The following is a 19951-nucleotide window of genomic DNA, read 5'->3' as shown; positions in this document are numbered from 1 at the left end:
GAAAACATAAACCTATCCCCAAACTATTGAGTTACATGACAGGTATTAACAATGTAATATAGTCTAGAAAGCTGAGCTTATAATGCAATATAAACTTTACTTGATTAAGACATTTTTACTTCTTATAAGAGTTTGTATGTGAATCTCCGCATCTATGTGAGATTTAGTATTCTAACAAAGAAAATAAACTCCCAAGTTGAAAACAACACACCATTGTTGACTAACCAAGATTTTGACAAAGTGAAACAAGTTTAACAATAATTGGCACGTACTCCTTCTCACAAGGTTGGAAGTTCCTATCCCCAGTACCCCCTAAAAAAGAAAGTGGATTGAGTTTGAAAATTTGGAAGTTGAAACTTGAAGAATGAACGCTATGTTGGTTGAATGCAGATCAGCATCCAAAGGAAATTGGTGTCCGGCCTACTGGGCCTGTAAGCCAGGCCTATACTAACTCTAATATGGCCCAATAGACTGAAAGAAGAACACAAACGAAGAGAATGAAGTCGAAGGACTTCACAAGTAAAAGCAGCCCATTTTTACTAAAGGGAAAGCAAATAACAAGCGAACACGTATGCAAATCCTTACCCAGAAGTTGTCAACCTACGGAAAGAAACGGGTGATAAATCACTCCAAACACTAAATCGCTTGCTGTCCAATCGTTTTCTTTCCCCTCTTTCTCATCTTCTCAGCTTTTCCGGCAAAATATTTTTCTTCCCTGGAGCAGAAAAGATACCCAAATTTCAAATTCTCATGGCACTTTCTTCCATTTCTTCACTATCGGTAAAATGTTTACCCTTGAATTCTTCTAAATCAAGGCATCCATGTTCTCTACAAACTAGGAAACAAATTTCCATGGTATCTCAGATAAACCCACAAAAGGATCAAACTCAAGGTGAACCATGCTACTCTTTTTCATCCTTGTTTCTCTAGTTCTGATGGCGAATTCTGCCTTCCATGCTTGTTGATGCCTTCACTAACTTGAATTTCCTTGAAAAGGAAGATTGTTCCGAGAGGAAGCACATTGGTAAGATTACAGAGCCCAAGAGATGGCAAAAATTGGTTTCAACTGCTTTGGCTGCTGCTGCAGTCATTGGTTTTAGCTCAGGCATGCCTTCAGTTGCTGAACTCAACAAGTATGAGGCTGATACCCGTGGTGAATTTGGAATTGGATCCGCCGCTCAATATGGTTCTGCAGATCTCAGGTGTTTAGGCTTTGAAGTTACCATTCAGTCCCTTGTTGCCACTTAGTTATACTGATAGTCGATATACTTCTTCTATGAACAGGAAAGCAGTGCATATTAATGAAAATTTCAGGTATTTTCCCACCTGTTTCATCATTCCTTTGCGCAATGCTGCTTTGATTCATAAAATCCCTGTTCTGAAACTAAGCACAATTTGAAATCAGGATCGAAGGAAAGCTATAAGTAAAATGGAGTCGTAAAGTAACCCCAACTCCCCTCCCCAATTTATAACAGTCAATACGTAAATGAAGTCTAGTCTTTGCTTTGAAATGATAACTTCTGGCGCAATCTTACTTGGTGCTCACCGATTCCAATTGAACCTAATGACTGATACAGGAGAGCCAATTTCACATCTGCTGATATGAGGGAATCAGATTTCAGTGGCTGTACATTCAATGGCGCATATCTTGAAAAAGCTGTTGCATACAAGACAAATTTCTCAGGTAAACTAATTACTAAATATCATAGAATCATGAATGACCATGAAACCATTACACATGAGCTGGCAGAACTTTGTATGGCATAAACTCATTCTATGGATTTATACATAATATCAAGGAGAAACTTGATCAAATCATCGGACTCAAGTCTCTTTGCCTTCAAGATTTACTGATTTAAACTTCTTGCCTTGCCTCCACGGGCAATTTGACGATGCTGTCAAACCCTGCACCACAACTCTTTTTGCAATAGATTCAGGGCAACTTGCAAGTTTTCCTTGCTTGGACTTCACATTATCAAATCCTCTCGAAATCCCTTCCCCTATACTTCCATCCCCATTCCTAGATGTCTTCCTCAGTGGATCCTCTAAAATGATATGGTCTTCAGGTCCAATCCTGCGAGCGATTGAACAAGCTCCAGAGAAGCTCTCGGCACTTGATTTCTTTGCAACTTTGGTTAATGATACAGCATTCCAAACTCGTTTTTTAACTCTTGAACCATCCATCTGCAAATATTTTGAGGAATTTCGAATTGTAAGCGGAGGAGCACCTCTTCCACACCCAGGAGGAAAGCTTCTAATCGCCGAAAGACCCTTACGAGGTGGATGAAACTTAGGCAAGTTATCCCCAACATGTTCCTTTGGAACATTGACAATCTCATTCTCATCTTCAGAAGGACTTAAAACAGTAAGTGGGTCAACTACCATAGCAGAATCATGTACTGCATCCTTCATCATTGAAAAAGAGTAGTCCTCTGGTTCCAACACCCTATAAGTTAATCTATGATTCTGATTACACTCCATCAAAAAATGAAGAAGAGCAAAAATCTTTTGTTGCTGGTCCTCCATTGAAACCTCCGGAGTTGATGACTCCATTGAGAGTGGGTAAATCAAAACCTAACCATATAACAAAAGAAATTAAACACTTCTAACGAAAACAACATCAAAATAACTAAATCAAAACGATCTTTAATGTTATACAAACATTGAATTGAAGCAACCAACCAATGAACCACTGTTTTCTTGACAAACCACAAGAATGGATTAGGAAGATTCAGAAGAAAAGAAGAATGAACAAAAAAAACAGACAAATCAGAACCGCAAAAAACAGATAAACAAGTTAATGGTTCTTAGAGGCACGATTTACAGAAAAGTGAATATTTGAAATAGAATAATAGATTAATCTAAATAAAATCTAACCTTCGAATCCTTAAAAAAGGTGAAGTTTTATCTTTTCGTCAGTATCAATGTGATCTCCAAAAGTTCTAGGGTTTGCTGGACCGTTCTTCACTTTCCTTCTTCCGTTCTTTAGAGCTTTGTTGAAATTAAAATTTCCCGCGAGGATGGACGGACTTTACACACCGGATACGACGTCGCTTAAGCTGAAAAAGTAAAATGTAAAATAACATTTTCTAGAACAATAATAGTATTAAACACCCGGGACTTTACACACTCGATATGATACAGTGTATACGCAAGTTGCTGGTCGGGTCAACATTTTTGGACCAACCTGAATTTTTTTTATTGGTCGAGTTACCAATTCAAATAAGATTTTTAACACAACTCGAATCACTTTAGAGGAAATAAAAGTAATGATATGGTATATACACTACATGTATCTATGTATCTATGTACTCGAGTTGCTTCTAATAACCTATGCACTTTATTATCGATGGAGGATTCAATCCCTTTTTTAGAGAATGGGAGTTGATGGACTTTTCATAGGACCCATTTTATTTACAAGGTTTATCACCACTTTATCTCCTTTGGCAACTTGACCAACCTAGCTTGTGATTCTTCATCATTTTATTTTCTAATGTTAGCAACGTATAGCTGTTAAATAAGATCATTTTCTGCCAGTGGATTGGATTGTTGATTAGTTATTTATTTTTTTATTTTTTATATTTTATTGTAAGTATATTTTTTTATTAACTTAAATTATTTAAATTTGTCCAAACAGATCTTAATAACTAACATTTAATAAATCTCAAAATCTAATATATCTATTAAAATTTTGAGTTGGTTGGAGCAACCCAGTCGAATCCAAACCAACTTAGAAAAATATACAAAGAATTCAACCTAACTAAATTCTTATTATTTGGATTGTTGAGGTTATTTAAACACCCTTGTGTTAACTTTTAAAAAATTGTAGGGATGTTTCTACATTCTCATATGTTTATAAATTAACATAAATGATTGAAACAATCATAAAAACCTAAAAAATAAGTATTAAAATATCATTAAAGAAATGTGATATAAACAAAGAATTAGTTAAACTTGTTTAAAAGTACTATAAAAGGTTTATTTATGTTGTGATTTTCTATATAAATTTTTTAATAATATCTATTGATTTCTTACATATTATCGGCCTATTTTATTGAATAGAAATATCAACATGTTGGTTTACATCTATATGTGTGTTAGAAAGTGAAAGACAGAGAAAAGTATATCAGATTGTACTCATCAAATATCATCTCAACTTTTACTATTATTGCAGGTGCAGATTTGAGTGACACATTGATGGATCGTATGGTAAGTTATTGAATTAAGGAATGTATATTTTTGAAGTACACAATACCAAAAAAAAAAATACAAATATGATCAATTTTAGATTCACCTAATACAATTTTGTTTTTTTGTTTTTGTTTTTGTTTAAGGATTGGTAAAAAGGATAACTTTAGTTTGGGATTATTATTCAGGTATTAAATGAAGCAAATTTTACAAATGCAGTACTAGTTAGATCGGTGCTAACACGAAGCGATTTAGGCGGTGCCATTATCGTAGGTGCCGACTTCAGCGATGCCGTCATTGACCTTCCTCAGAAGCAAGTTGGTGTTTAAACTTCAATTTATATTTACCCTGGAGCTAAATAAAAAATTGGAAAAGGGTATTTTGATTAATTGATTGTGATTAATATAATTTTCAGGCCCTTTGCAAGTATGCGAGTGGAACGAACCCAGTGACGGGAGTGAGCACGAGGGCGAGCTTAGGGTGCGGGAACAGCCGGAGAAATGCGTATGGGACGCCGTCGTCTCCACTGCTGAGCGCGCCGCCGCAGCAGTTGCTTGACCGCGATGGTTTCTGCGACCAAGACACTGGCCTTTGTGAGGCCACTAAATAGGTAGATAAATACACTTTGAAGGAACTTTCCAGAAAAAAGTGTTGATTGGTTTGTATATATATTATATAATATACTCTTTACATGCAAAAGAAGAAGAAGAAGAAGAAGCAATTACTGTTATTTATGTATATTTTTTAAAAAAAATTTAGTTTCTGATTCTAACCCAACTTGTGAAAGTGAGAGCTATACATAGATTTCAAAGGGGAGTAATTAGCCTGTACCTAATACATGGTTTCCCCATTCTTTACATATATGCATACAAAAAGTTTGAAATAACATGTTTTTATAATTGGGTGCACTCAACTTTGGAAAGTTTTAAAAATTATTCATAACATAGGCTATTCCCATCATTAATAAACTAAAGGAAAGTGATGTGTGACATATAGTTGGAAAAAAAAAATACTTTTGTCAAAGGTGCCAATTTGATCCTCCCCTAAACTTTATTTGAGAACATGTGTGGGGGATCATTTTGCTTGATTTAGGACAATAATTGAGGTCACAAAATTACATGCTTAACTTTTTTTTACTTATGAAAAATAGGTAAATAAAAGGTAAAAAATAATATGGAACGTATTTGACATAATCTCGGCTTTAGCATTACATTGGTGCGAGTTTGTCTCTTATAAACCAACCCAAACATTATTCCTCCAACCAAAAGAAGTTCAAACTGGTGGTCTAAACAACATATATGCCTTCAACAATATTAAACCACGTGTCCTTATGAGTTAGAGAATAAAGATTACTTAGGTTAATGAGTGATTTTAGACCTAATTAAAATGCAAGTTAAATGACTAAAAGAAAAGTGAAAATAATTTATGTTTATTGATATAATATTAAACTTTAGAGTTCATCGGTAAACTAAAGGGTAGCAATACAATCCTCACCAAAAGAATTAATTCTCTCTTTTCATACTTCCTTTCACTTAATTTAAACTACACATACAGATTTGAGTCTCCTAAAAAGTCACATTTACATAAATATAAAAAATTAAATATATATATTGAAACATATAGTATATATGTTACGACATTAGCAAATAAAGATAAAATAATTGATTTAATCAACAACCACAAATAAAAGAAAGAAAGTTTATATAACATGCACTTTTTCGAAACCTAAAAAATTTAGGTTTTGAAGTTGCTGCCCTCGTGCAAATCTCATATGAATTTTAAAATAATAGATTATTCAACCAATTGATCAACCTAAAATATATTATTCATATGCACATTATCATGCATGGGATATTGATACAAGCTTTATACTTGATTACTGTGTGTTAATTTTTGTTTTAGTCCCTTTGTACAGAAAAGAGAAACCAAACCAAAACATGTCTAACACTGTCTTATTCAAATGAGAGGAAAAAGAAAGAAAAGACAGTTGTGTCTAAATGTGGTTCCCTAAGGAAAGCAAACATTTGCAAGAATGGAGGAATGCGTTGTCGTTAATTGGTCTCTCCATCTTTGTCATGCCCATGCCCAATCTACAATCATTACTTCTTTTTACTTAATTTAATAATATCTTTCACTGTTGATCATATTTACCACCTAGCTTGGACAAAAAGCGATTTGAAGTAAAAAGAAAGAGAGAACATTACATTACTCTCTGGGATATATCTACACCAGCACCATCTCATGCTTTAACACACCTCCAAAAATTTATATCAAATTACTATATAGTTTACATCTTGTTTTTACAAAAAGTGGTTAAAGATGTGTCGATCTAGTTGAAATATCTTGATCTATTCATTGATCCATCAACCGCAATCGTATTATATTAAAAAGAAATATCTTTGTAGTTTCTCTTATTTTTAATTAACTCGAAATGTGATAGGGAATAGTTAGAAACATGACAAAAAAAAAAAAAAAAAGTCTCCTATATATTGGCTTATGAAATGAACAGTCTCGTCCATGAATATACATTAGTTATATTTCTAGGTGAAGTTAAAAACAAAGTGATCATGGTAACACTTATGTTGAATGTGGAGATATATGAAGGATTATTTGTGGTGATCCTTACCAATTGATTTCAGAATATCATTCCATCTCTCTACACTTGGCCATGTATGTATGTAATCCCCGAGTAACAGAACAACAAAGGTGGGTAAGCCTTTGACTGCATGACCATAGCAATAATATTCCATCACCATGGACATGCACTCTACTAAAAAAGTGGTCATGTGTCCCAAAGAAGAAAATCCTAGCTTGGATAAGAAAAGATAATTTTTACTGAAGTTACAAAGGTGAACAAATAAATGACTATTGAAAGGGAGGTTAGGAAGTTCTTATGTTTTGAGAGGAAGAACTGTTATGACTATGACTAAAGTCCAAACTAGGCAGCGTTAGAAGAGGAAACATAACTACAAAAGTAGACAATAGTTTCATTTAAATGATATAGTTTTTATAGATCGAACATAAAACAAAACTATGAGAGCTAATTAAATATCTAAATGAAACACAATGTTATATTATTACAGAGAATAATGAAATGGATCCACACAATCATTTAACAAAAATGATGAGTGTACCAAGGACATTATTTTGGTACAAGGAAGAAAAAAGGATAAAAAATGAATAAAGTTTAGTCCTCTTGTACGTTTTGGTAGATCATACGTACAAGTATTTGAATCATGATTTGAGTTTTTTATTTTATTTTTTGTAGAGTATTTATAGTTAAACATTCCGTACATATTTAGTATAATTACTGGGCCATTTTTGTTCTTTTCTATCCTTTGTAAAGTTTTTAATCAATTACTTTGTCTTTGCTTCCCAAAGAGTCGTTTCATAAAAATTCCATAAAAAGTAATTAATTAATTAATTTTAGAACACAAAATTAGAAATGTTAAAGAAAATAATAAAATTTTAAGTTCAGAAAATGTAATTTCTCAAAATATATATTGAATTTGAGCTTCAAATCTTAATTGTTTGAAAATAAAAAATTTGATAATTCTAACATATTTTTTTTCTAGCTCTCTTGGAAAGTGTTTTTGTCTGTTGTTGGTTAACACTATAGATAAACACAAAATTATTACAACTAATTATAGGGTTTGCAAAAACAATTAGTATTGTCTGTTTAATTCACACACAAGCCAAATTAAAGTTATTAAACTTAATTTCTGTCTAAATTTAAGTCAAAATTAGAGGTAGAAATGTTTTTTTTTCTGTTTCACTTTTAAAAAGATTTTTTTTTTTATATATAACTACTTTTTGTTTTTTTATACTACATTTTACTTCTCAAGACATGGAAAATTTTAGCCCAATTTCTTTTTAAAAAATAATTTTCGAAACCTTCAAGTAATCTTTAGAAATATTTTTGTTTTTACTTAAAAATTAAAATTTTCTTGACGGGAAGGATTTTTCCTAGTTTCTCGTTTTTTTAGTTTTCGTCCTAGTTTGTCTTATATAAGTTTTAGTAAATGTATCACTTTTGGATTCAAGATATGATCAGGACATCAAAAATGTGTCAAACCTAGTTGAAATATCTAGATGCATTTAATTACTGATCACTTAATCTTTAGTACCTCTCTCTTTTTTAAAAAATGGAAAGGTGTTTACTTAATCAACAAAATGGTTTGGAGTAAATTTTTCCAAAATTGTTTGATGTATAATTTTTTTTCAAAAAATCTAATATTATTAATTAAGATGAGAAACTTTGGAAGGATTTGGACTACTTGAACTGTGGACATAGGAATAAAGTGTGAGAAAGGTGCATAAATAATTGCAACCACACATGGTCAATTATGTTATCTTATTCTTCAAACCAAAACCATTACATTCTTAATTACAAAAAAAAAAAAAAAAAAAAACCCTAATTACATTATCAACTCTCTACACAAATTAATAATTCTCAAATTATAATTCTCACACACACTTGATCAATCCATCCTAGGTTTCCCACAAATTAAAACAATGACAAATTTCATTTGCCCCAAAAATGATCACATTCCACACCTGTAAACAATTACAATATATACAGTCAAATTAAATTATTGAGAAAAAAATAAGTATATAACTCAATTTATACACATAAATCACACCTCCTTTATCAAGAAGTTTGAATTGAAATCTTTCAACTCCATGATAAAATAAAATAAAATAAAATAATTATGAATATAACTTAGAAGTAATTTGGTTGATTAAAAAATAGTTTCCTCTTTCAACAAATCATATAGAAAATAGAATATATTATAATCTATAAACTTTATGTTTTGAAATATATCTTAGATTAGAATATATTTCCTCTTTAATATAGTTACGTTCCCGTTTTATTTTTAAATCTTACACTAATTTTCAAGGATAGAATAGGTAAAACAAAGAGAATAATATGTACTTACAAAAATCAAATTTACTATAAGTTAAAAAAAAAAAGTGTCAATTTCATCAGGAACTTTGGTTTTGTGGACCATAAGAAGATAAGACTATATATATATATATACACACACACTTAATGAAACTTTGGTACGAAATTGAAGTATAGTTTTGTCCTTCTCTTTTTATCTCTTAGTGTGAAAGTGAGAGAACGATGCATTTGGAAGTCCATGGAGAGCACGCCCAATTATTGTGTCTGGTGGAGCAAGATTGATCTCATTGCTTAAAAGGGACTTATAAAGCTTTTCATGCTTCACCTTCAACTCAAGTAATCAACATATATTTGGATACCCAACATTCTCAATATTACTACTACTTAACAAACATATTGTTATCATCAAAATTTACTCCCTCTTATTTTTCCCCTTTCACAACCAAACCCCAACCACCATTCATTTTATTGATTATTCCCATTGCCACTCTGATCTCCTCGTCGACCGGGCACCGCACGGCTCCACCATCTCCTCTGCCACATTGTGGTTTCTCCAACCTCCCATGCATGACCACCGTCGCACCGATTTGTTTACGCAGGTATGTTCCAAAGCAAAACTCTAAGAGCTATAGCTAGGATTGTTTATTGGGCGCCTCTACTTTGTTCTATCTATATATTTTTCCAAAAGTAGCAAAGGGAAAGAGCAACAGTGTTGGGTATTTATTGTATAAAATAATATGTACTACTATAAGTTTATAAGAAAGAAAAGAATCACCTTTTCTTACCCATCCCTTTATAATTAAAAAAGAGATGCATCAAACTAATTTATTAAAAAAATGCATTAGTTAATGCTGAATTTTGTTTGGTAATAATAACTTTATATTTGAACATTTTTAAGTCGGCCTTACATTATCAACACTATTACTATATATATTGTCAGCTTCTTATTATTAGTCTTTGATCATTGTATTATATTAATTCTCAAGCCAAATACGTAGTGTAGGATATAGCCTTTTTTGTTCTTTTTTTATTTTTCCCTTTTTAATGAGTTCGACAATGGCATAATATCTACTTTTGAAACAGTGTAGCATAATGTTAATTACAAGAAAAGCGCAGAAGATAATTTAAGTGTTGTTATAGTTAAGTAATATTAATCATTAACTATTTATCGGTTGCAATTCAATCTCTTTGAGAAAAAGAAACTATTTATCTACCAAATTCATAGATTGACCATATAATATTAATTTAGTTTAGTAACTAAATTTAATTGTTTAAAAAACTAACAAGCATAAATCACGAGCTCTTTGACAATGATGAAATTGGCTAGTTAACTCTGTCCCCTCTCTCTCTAATATATATAAGCTCTCTTTATCTTTTCAATGCGAGATCTAAAGCATATAATACCTATATATGGCTTTTTAAAGCCTAAAATGTCCACATACTTACATTAAAAGTATATATATTCAGTTGGTTTTTTATTTTAAGTAGTAGTCTGATTATTATATAGTCTCATATATTGACACATGTTGATATCTAAGGTAATAAATAATGTAAATAAGAGTGTGTGTAGAACTGATTTTTTTAAGGTAGACTTCTTAAATAGTAATCTAACCGAGATACTACTGATCTCACTAAAAAAAATGCTTAACTGAGAAATTTGTATGGGCATAATACATTAGCAGGTTAGAAACCTAATTTAGAAAACGAGTACAACATTATGCACAAATAAACTGTTTTTTGGAATCCCTGACTAGTGCGTAATAGAAGAACTTTTAACGAACAATTTAGGATCTTTAACCGTATTTGAGAAGACGCACTACTTGTGGTTGCTATTTGGCAACTAAATCTAATATTTTTCACTCTTATGATGTTGCTACATATCGTCTTAAATTGACATATTTTCATGTAACTTCTTCCATGGTCTCTTCCTGGTATGTTCTCAAATAAATCTCTCTTAATAAGTAAGATTTTTTGGGGGGGAAAAAAAAGAAAGAAATTAGCAAATATTTTTTTATCAATACAATAAAAAAAAAATGAAAACGAAGCTCTCTACACAAAATGATTCATCAGAATTCCTACATTTCAAATATCATACTTCATTTTTGTTTTCATTAAAAGCAATTAAATTAAACAATATTCTAAATTAAAGAAATTGTCGAATAGCTAGAGAATGTGAATTAAAGAGATAGAGAAAGAAAAGAAGAGAGAAAAATAAAGTTTCAATATATAACAATTACATGGGAAAAGACCGAGTTGGTTTTTTGCATGTAAATATTTGAATATATAATATAACCTAAAAATACATTCAAACCATATATATTCACTGTCACCGAGTTGATTTCCAATAAACCCTCGGGATCAATATCATAGACAACAAACTTCCTCAAATTTATTCAATATAATAAGTAATTAATAATATATATATTCTACTCTAAAAATTATCCCTATATATGTGTGTGTATGTGTGTATTTAATATATTAATCAATATATATATATATTTTGATTATATATTAAAAAGTTCAGCAGTAGTTAATTAAAAGGCATACCATCCATTTTGCTTCTTTATTATGTACAGCAACCTCATAAGATCATTAATATTTTGGCTTCTCCTTTCAACTGTACTTCCTATAATTAGTATTTTGTATATCTTCTAAATCTTTTTTTTTTTTTTTTTTATTGAAACACACCATGTAGAAAATAATTCTTTTTTCGTTTTTGAACTTTTCCTTTCTGATCACTTCCACATATCCACTTGGCAACTTGATGGGGATGCCAGTGCAAACTCCGGCGCCATATCTTTACGATCACACTCCGACACGGTGGCAGCACCACCTGAGTTGGGCGGCACTTGAAAAATAGCTCCATGAGAATAGTTGGATTGCTTCAAATCTTGATCATTGCTGAGTTGAGAAGCAACAAATTTTTCCATTACTCTCCAGTCGGTCACGTGATCCACGGTGTGCTCGACGCCGTAAAGCGGAGTGACTCCAGTGTCTCGGTCATAGGCGTAAGGGAGCAGAGAGTTGGTGGCTGAAGATGTGGGGATTTTTGGACTTTCGAGGTGAGGGAGTTGGAGGAAAACCTGGTCGTGTGGTGGGGCATGGAAGTGCAACTCAAGCTCTTGCTTGCAAGGATAAGCTGGATGGTGAAAGATTTGGGTGGTTGGAGAATCAAGCTCTGGCATGAAGGAGACTTGGTCGTCGTACCAGCACGGTGAGCCATAGTCACCGGCTTTTCTCACAGTCGGCATCCTCTTCTTGAAAACCCTGCAAACAACCCATCCTTCTTCCTGGTATACACAACGACAATTTTGTTGAAGCCATGTTAGAATAATAACATTTTTCTTACCTAAGTAATAATAATGCTTGATTTCTGATGTTTCCATTTAGATTGTGTATTACACATACTAGGGTATGTTTATAATTTCTCCTCTTTCTTTTCCAATCTTCCATCCTCGATTATATGTTTATGAAAATGAAAGAAATTATACAGATAAGAGTCCAATACTGGTGAGAACATTTTTTTTTAGATTAAGAACACGTGAACCTGGTAAGTATTATCTATACAAGAAAAGTAGTAAATATACTTAGCTAAAAGAACAAATGAACTTGATGAGTTTTTACTCTCAAACTTTATTTCTTTATGTATATATACTTATTTCATACGCAATTATAAATGTGGGTGAAAAAAATTGTGTAGTTATTGTTTAAACATTTCTACAGTGAATTTGTGGCATGATGCGGGTGTAAGAAAAGCAATATATTATGATGGTCCTATTATTTCTTCTTACTTCTTGTATATTGTAAAAAGTTCTATTTTATGTAAACAAATATGAACATTATCTGTTCCATAACAAATCAAAGTGTTTGATTGACACACTACTATATGACTTAACAAGTATATATCCGATCTATGTCCAACAAACGTTATATAGTGTGTTAGATACATGACGGTCATGACATTCAACCTAAATGTGTCTAATATAATTGGGTATCTGATATTTGGCCAACAAACCTCTCGTATGAGTGAGTTTAATGGAGTTTACCTGAGGAGTAGCATTTTCATTAGTTTCGAGTCGGTATTCATGCATAATCCAATCAGATTTTTGGCCATTGGGAGCTCTTCCTTTATAAAAAACAAGTGTTTTTCTCATGCCAACTAAAGAATGACGAGCATATATAGCTTTGTCTCTACCAGTTGCTTTCCAAAACCCAGCTTTGGTAGCTCGATTTGTTCGAGTTCCCGTCGGATACTTCTTGTCTTTGTGGCTAAAAAAATACCATTCATTCTGATCTTCACTTCCAGCAAGTTTACATAGCTCTACATAAATAATTAAGCAAACCTTAGTTTCATAATTATAATAATAATAATAACCATCATCTATATATTTGTACCTTGAAGATCCCATGGCTCGATTCTGTAAAGGTCAACATCTTTGATGATATCTAAATCAATTCTCTTGGAAGCGACCTTTTTCCTGAGATAATAATCAACAAGTTCTTCATCCGTTGGGTGAAACCTAAACCCTGGGGGAACATGTGGAATACAGTTCATATCCACGATCCAATTTTACACAACAATCCTGCATGGTTTATCATAACAATCCAAATTAGAAACTCACATTATAAACATCCCTAATTAAATAACTTACTATCTACAAATTAACACCCTCTCAACTTTTAAGTCTTCCACGTTTGTTTGGTCTGTAAACTTTTATCAAATATATAATAGATTTTGTTAGATCTCATTTGACAACCGTTTAAGGTCTGATTCAGTATAGTAGTTTAATTTTAATTTTTTTGAAAATTAAGTCTATTATCTCACAATTTTCATATTTTTTTAGAAAGATGGGATAGGATTGATTGATCATTAGGTGCTCCAAAATATCTTTAGAAAACCAAGAGGTCGTGTATATTTTCCAATTTTGAGTCAATAATATTATTGATTAATTTGATACTTTCTTAAAAAAATTACATACCTAGTAGAGCAGTAGGCACAAAGTTTGAATAATATGAAATTTTTAAATTTTTTGAGAGAGCAGGTGTACTAGAACATAAACATAATTTTAATTTATAAATCTAATAATCAAGTTAATTTTAAAAAATCTATTAGACAACCAATTGAAAGTAAAAGATTTCCGTAATTAAACCTTTTTCAGTCAGAGATTTACACACAAAAATACAAGTTTAAAAATGACACACTGTTTCTAAAGTTTATAACATTATAGGAAAAAAATTGAAAATATTTATGTATTAACATTCTTTTAAATACATAAAAAATAATATTTATTTTAGAAAGAGTGCACCTACAACTTCGGAGCTATAGTAAAGACAGTATTTTCTACGAAGACAAAAGAACAGAGATTCTAAGTAATCCCTGAAAGAAATAATAATTAAGATACACAAATTCTAGCTATTTTGTTACGTTTACTTTTGTGTGTATCCTCTTGTATACTCCATGTGACCATGAATGCAAAAGTATGAAGAAAATTATTTAACTTTAAATATAAAAACTAAACTGAATGCACATTTGAATGGTGGTCTAAGGTTGTTTCTTATTTTATTTTATTTATTTTTTGCATGATTAAGGAATCAAATAGGTGCATCATGATATTCAGTTAGATTGACAGATTTGTAACCCTTTTATCATTTCTCATTTCCACAAGAGATTCATTCGCTTCAAAACTCAAAAGTCACATACATGTGTGAAAGCGATAAAATGAAGATTAGAGTCAAAGAACCCAACCAAAATGAAGGTTCTTTTTTAATTAGTTATGTAAAACTAAATGAATCAATATAGTACTAAAATTATGATATCGTGAATTCATAAATAATGTCAAAAATAATTGTGTGAGTATTTATATTGGTCAACAATCCTAAAATAAGCCCAACTTAAATAACATAAAATTTGTACTAAAAAAGAACAAAGAACATTCATATTCAAATGTTTGATTCTCCAAGTTCATATGTTTGAAAAAATAAACCAATCAAGAGTTTGAATTTCCATCACCACTTATGTTTAAAGGCATTCTACGTACCCTCGTATTGTGAACGGATATTCAAATTCAAACCCCTCATATTATTGTTGTAAAAAGGTTCAAATTTTCACCATTGGTAAGTAAAATAGTATATTTCTTTTTATTAAATAATTAAAAACCAAGATAATAGTAGGTTTACTAATTGAGATTACATTTAACATAAATTTCATAGACTAGCTCTGATTAATTCTGATCATGTATAAAAATTAAAGTAGATTATCAAAGAATAATCCTGACAATCTTTTTCTAACCTAAGATACAAGTTCATAGTGCATTGTATATTTATGATGGAAGAAACACTTGTAATTTCTTTCAATACTACGCATTAGTTTCCTAATGAAAACACTATATATCAAAGCTTGACATTCAATTCTCTTATGATAATCAAGGTTTTTAAGAAGTAATCATAGCTTTAAATAGTAAACCAAACCCTATTGTCCAAAAAAAAAGTTAACCAAACCCTACCAAAAGTTAGAAGCAACAATCAAGTAGCAACCCAAATTAAAAATAAAATTCAGACTCAAATATTGGAAGAAATAACTTAACGTTTTCGCCTTGGTTAGGTTAAATTAGCAACTTAAAAACAATAATTATGAGCAATTATTTTTTTTTATAAAAAAAAACACTATAAGTTTTAAGACAAAAATCAATATTAACCAAATCTAAACCAACGCCATCCTTCCCTTGTACAAGATCTAATTAGAAGAAACAAACAATGAAGCTATTTAATTATGCGGTTAATAAAAAAGGTAACATTTTGACAAAGAAATTACTACCATATATTCATAACTAATTCATCTAATAATGATCATATATTATACATTCCATAAACTAAATAGAAACAAAACAAAAGCATATAACAAATCATACAATAATATGAAGAAGGTTGTGAAGAAGATGAAGACAAGAAGAAGAAGAATGATATAATTAGAGAATTAAAATGACAAAAGGTGAACCTGGGGGAAGCTTTGAGAGTTGAAAAAGGCCAATCCAAAGCTCTATAGAGCTTTGTTCATAGAGATCTAATAGCTTTTAGAGCCAAAACACTTGTTTTTGGCAAAAACTTTATGGAATCGAGAGACAAAGAAGCTTGACAAAAAGTAAAAAGACAGAGTCTTTGTGTTTTGGGAATTGTGTCTTTCACTTCTCCATTCTCTCCTTCTTCTCCGTTTTCTCTTTTTCGATCTCTCGGTGAGAGATCGAGAGATCAGATCCCAAGAAGTAGACGAAAAGAGAAAGGTGAAGAAAGTAAAGGACTTGGAGGGAATGGAAGAGGTAGGGTTAAATAAGAAACAAAAAAACATATGGCCCAACAATCTATATGATCTATTATATTCTTCTTCTTCTTCTTCTTTCTTCTCATGTCTTTTTATTATTATTATTTTATTTCTCTTTATGTCTGTCTTATCTTTTTAAATGTGGGAGCTTGATTGCTACAAAAGCTTTGAAGCAATAAAAAAGAGAAAAATAAAATTAAAGGGTGGCGCTAAAATGGCTCATCACAGCACAAGCAGCAACCTCTTACAACATACCCACCAGCAACTGATGTAGACTATAAAGGCAATGTTTCTTTCTTTTTTTTAAGGAGAAGAAAGAGATGGAGAGATCCAATGGTGGGGATTAGTTGGAAGGCTCTCAAATGACTCCAAAGGACAAAAAGTGAATATTACACATACAATTTTAATTCATATCATTATTAAACTTATGATCATTATTAATATCTAATCAATAATATAACTAATTTTCTTTCTTTCTTTTCTTTTTTCCCATCTGTCTCTTTCTACTTGTAAAGAATTTAGCTCCTTCTAGATGGGTTATCATTTCCTCTCCAATTTCCTTTTTTATTCTTTTTAAATGTTATTAATTTGTCTTTTCTTTTTTTTTGTCTATGAAAATTTGTCTCGTAATGTTTAGAATATATATATCTTTGGGCAAAGATATGTTTTGTCTTATTGGACTGATACATTATAAACATTTGATTCTTTTTTTTAACTAATTGAGTTATACACAATATGTCATATTATGTATACTAATAGCTATACTAAATTGTTTTGACATTTATTACATGGATATCGAAGAGATTTCCCTTGGAGATAGAACAACACAAATTTTCAATGACCTTGGGCAATGATAATTTGTGGAGGGTTGATAAAAATTAGATCATAATATATAATGATAATCTATAAACATTTCAAGGAATTGAATTCCACAACTTTCAAGGTAATTTTTTTTCATTCAGAAACATTTATTTAAATATTTAAAAAAACTTATCTCTTTCATAATACAATTAATAATTATAAAATGTATCTGAATTCTCGTAAAATAGGTCAAATTAAAGTTGAATCCGAGCTAAAAAAATTTTGCAAAAGAAGGCAAGCAACTTTTATCATTCATATTTAAAATAAACCACACATTATCCAGCATTTACCGACCCATTAAAAAACATATCATTTTATCTTCTTATTAAAACAAAAAATATGATGACAAAATAAATAAAATAAATAAAGCTATTGAACATCCAAATACAATAAGTCCGATAAAAATATCTTAAAAAGTAAGCAAAAAAAAAATATCTGTATTTCTATATATATATATGAAAATCATTTAATATCGATGTGGCTTTGTGGGGTTCTTCGCACGTACCATTTCTGTCCTAAAAAAAGGGCCAAAATGTAATGTACCCCCACCAACACGTACAATTACATAGAGAGACACCCAATAGAATATTAAGATAAAGTGCAAATATAAATGCCTTTTTTATATACACACACTATTTTAGACCCCAAAAAAAGTGCAAATATTTTAATATATCAAACAAAACTTAGGAAAGAAATTAAAAGAGAATTATAAACTTTATCTTGAGGTTTGAGGAAATTAAACTACACAAACTTATTTATTTATTTCAAGTAAAGTCACTATTGCACGCGGCCTCTGGTTGGTTGGTTGGTCCGCATTTTATTTATTTATTTAGTTATATTATAAATTTTAATCTCCTCCCAAATTTATATTTGTTTTTATTTTCGTCTTTCAACCCCTGAAAATATAGCTTTGTTAAAGTAAACGTAAAACTATGAATTTGAAGGTAAAAAATTTCCATTCATCATCTTGTGTATTACATATTTAATGTCTAAAATCTTGTGGATAGTCTTTTTTTTTTTTTAAAAAAAAAAAAAACTAAGATTACAAACACTATTTAAATTTATTAAAGTTTAATTTTTTTAGTTTTAGTTTTTTAAAAGTTGACCTAGTTTATCTTTCAAACTCAATTTTTTTCATACTTTTCGTGTACCAATATTTCAAATAATCATGATTTAAGGGTAGAGAAAATTAGGAGGAAGTAAAATAAATTTTCACAATAAAAAAAGAAAAAAAAGGCGAAAGCAAAATATATGATTAAGTAATTGGTTTTGAAGTTTTTAAAATTAAAAAATGAAGGGTAAAGACTGATTTTGAGAATTAAAAAATGTATTGATATGTTATGTAATATTTGTAAAAAAAAAAAAAAAAAAAAAAAGTGTTTTGATGATGAGTTATTAAAGACAGATATTAAGAATTAAAATGGAAAGTGATTAAAGTTGTAAAACGCAAACACATTTAAATAAGTAAGAATGATTGTAATATTTTTGTGTGGGAAGGGGAAGCTTAGTGGGGGCCCACTGGGAACCGACCACTGGAGAGTGGAGAGTACGATGGGGACGCCTCTCCAAATACAAAATATATATATTCCTTTTTATCTTTTAATTACCGGAAAGAGACGGCTTTAAATCGGCTAAGCCGAGAGAAAGAGAGCTGGTGAAGGTTAGTTTTAAGTCTAATATATAAAAATATGTATGCGTGAAATTCCGTGCTGGGAGGAACTTATGGTGGAGACCGGGTCCCACTCACAATGATTCTCTGTTCTTGGGAGTGACTACGTGGCGGCTAATGGTCCGGCGTGGGCTAGCCCACGATCATTAAGCTCACAATACTTGGGGGGTGCATGCCCGGTTGTAAATAAAAAATTAAAATATATATATATCTAAGAAAAAAAAAGGAATAAAATGTGGGGTCCATCCGTTATCCTATAACTGGGTCCCTGAATTGGTCGCTTTTTTGCCACAGAAGCTGACATGACACGTGTCCCACGCTGTTTGGTGAATTGAGAATGCCGATAAGTCAAGTCAAGTCACCACTTTTCTCATTTTCTGTTTCGGTTTCGGTTTTTATTTTATTTATTTATTTACTTATTTGTCCTTTTTTCCTTATAATCGGGCCGGTTACGCGCCTACACCTAAGGGGGGCCACTAAATTAAATATTAACCCTACTTTATGAACTACTCAAAATTACTTCTAACCATTTCGTATCATAATAAATAGTTTAGTTTGATTATTCCTCAAAAAAACAAAAATATAATAAATAAATAATTTAGTTTTATTTTTCTTTATTTTAAAAAATATCTATTTGCTCAATAGTTTGTTAAATGTTAAATTCAGCTTAAATGATGTACATATGTTAACACAGTATTACCAAAATATTTCTTAAATTTTAAAATGCATCCATTATTTTCTTACTCTTTTATAAAAAAACGTAACTAATTACTTTCTAAATTTTGAATTTTGTAATTTACACTGAGTATTAGTATTTAATTGAGAAATTAATAGAAACAGATTGAAACTATTTTTAAGAAAAACTTGTATGTACTATATTAAATTAGAAAAAATAATCGTATTATTTTAATTCCTCCAATTTATATCTAATAAAGTATTTGTGTATAAGATATTTATTAAAAGTTAATAGAAATTAAAGTTTTTAAATTCTAGAAGTCTATTAAACAAAAAT

The 19951-nt window shown here is 30.7% G+C and overlaps 3 protein-coding genes and 1 long non-coding RNA gene across 5 annotated transcripts; 2 read left to right on the top strand and 2 right to left on the bottom strand.

Annotated features, from left to right (window-relative positions):
- The first annotated feature begins 591 nt into the window (after positions 1-591).
- Positions 592-4942, top strand: LOC101214507 (thylakoid lumenal protein TL20.3, chloroplastic). 2 transcript variants are annotated; one of them, XM_004147537.3, is made up of 7 exons: positions 592-892; positions 1001-1202; positions 1285-1314; positions 1578-1684; positions 4175-4209; positions 4377-4505; positions 4604-4942. In XM_004147537.3, exons 1-7 carry the CDS (start codon positions 751-753, stop codon positions 4796-4798), a joined length of 840 nt encoding a protein of 279 aa, XP_004147585.1. In that variant the 5' UTR covers positions 592-750; the 3' UTR covers positions 4799-4942. The 2 variants fall into 2 exon arrangements, with proteins under 2 accessions (XP_004147585.1, XP_031742192.1); XM_031886332.1 differs by having other exon boundaries at positions 595-892; positions 997-1202.
- Positions 1604-3095, bottom strand: LOC116404108. Its single transcript, XM_031886333.1, has 2 exons — positions 2878-3095; positions 1604-2574 (listed from the first exon to the last, which is right to left on the bottom strand). The coding sequence occupies exon 2, from the start codon at positions 2551-2553 to the stop codon at positions 1825-1827; it is 729 nt and encodes a 242-aa protein (XP_031742193.1). The 5' UTR covers positions 2554-2574; positions 2878-3095; the 3' UTR covers positions 1604-1824.
- A 4474-nt stretch (positions 4943-9416) lies between the features above and the next one.
- On the top strand, positions 9417-12586 carry LOC116404156. The gene is made up of 2 exons (XR_004217096.1): positions 9417-9693; positions 11872-12586. It is a non-coding gene; the product is annotated as an uncharacterized LOC116404156 (long non-coding RNA).
- LOC101221404 (NAC domain-containing protein 7) lies at positions 11395-16456 on the bottom strand. The gene is made up of 4 exons (XM_004147566.3): positions 16089-16456; positions 13490-13677; positions 13141-13415; positions 11395-12384 (listed from the first exon to the last, which is right to left on the bottom strand). Exons 2-4 carry the CDS (start codon positions 13647-13649, stop codon positions 11830-11832), a joined length of 990 nt encoding a protein of 329 aa, XP_004147614.1. The 5' UTR covers positions 13650-13677; positions 16089-16456; the 3' UTR covers positions 11395-11829.
- Between the last annotated feature and the right edge of the window lie 3495 nt (positions 16457-19951).

This window comes from Cucumis sativus, chromosome 5, assembly GCF_000004075.3.
Source record: "Cucumis sativus cultivar 9930 chromosome 5, Cucumber_9930_V3, whole genome shotgun sequence".
NCBI lineage: Eukaryota > Viridiplantae > Streptophyta > Magnoliopsida > Cucurbitales > Cucurbitaceae > Cucumis > Cucumis sativus.
Note: the sequence above shows the minus strand (reverse complement) of the source record. Positions and strands in the feature narration are given on the sequence as shown.

Bases quoted from the DNA above. Each gene is read 5' to 3' on its own strand.
- LOC101214507 (XM_004147537.3), top strand. From the start codon at position 751: ATGGCACTTTCTTCCATTTCTTCACTATCGGTAAAATGTTTACCCTTG. The intron at 1,203-1,284 runs GTGTTTAGGCTT...TTCTATGAACAG, and splicing joins TATGGTTCTGCAGATCTCAG to GAAAGCAGTGCATATTAATG. The intron at 1,685-4,174 runs GTAAACTAATTA...CTATTATTGCAG, and splicing joins ATACAAGACAAATTTCTCAG to GTGCAGATTTGAGTGACACA.
- LOC116404108 (XM_031886333.1), bottom strand. From the start codon at position 2,553: ATGGAGTCATCAACTCCGGAGGTTTCAATGGAGGACCAGCAACAAAAG.
- LOC101221404 (XM_004147566.3), bottom strand. From the start codon at position 13,649: ATGAACTGTATTCCACATGTTCCCCCAGGGTTTAGGTTTCACCCAACG. The intron at 13,416-13,489 runs GTACAAATATAT...TTATTTATGTAG, and splicing joins CGAGCCATGGGATCTTCAAG to AGCTATGTAAACTTGCTGGA. The intron at 12,385-13,140 runs GTAAACTCCATT...TGTGTATACCAG, and splicing joins ATGAAAATGCTACTCCTCAG to GAAGAAGGATGGGTTGTTTG.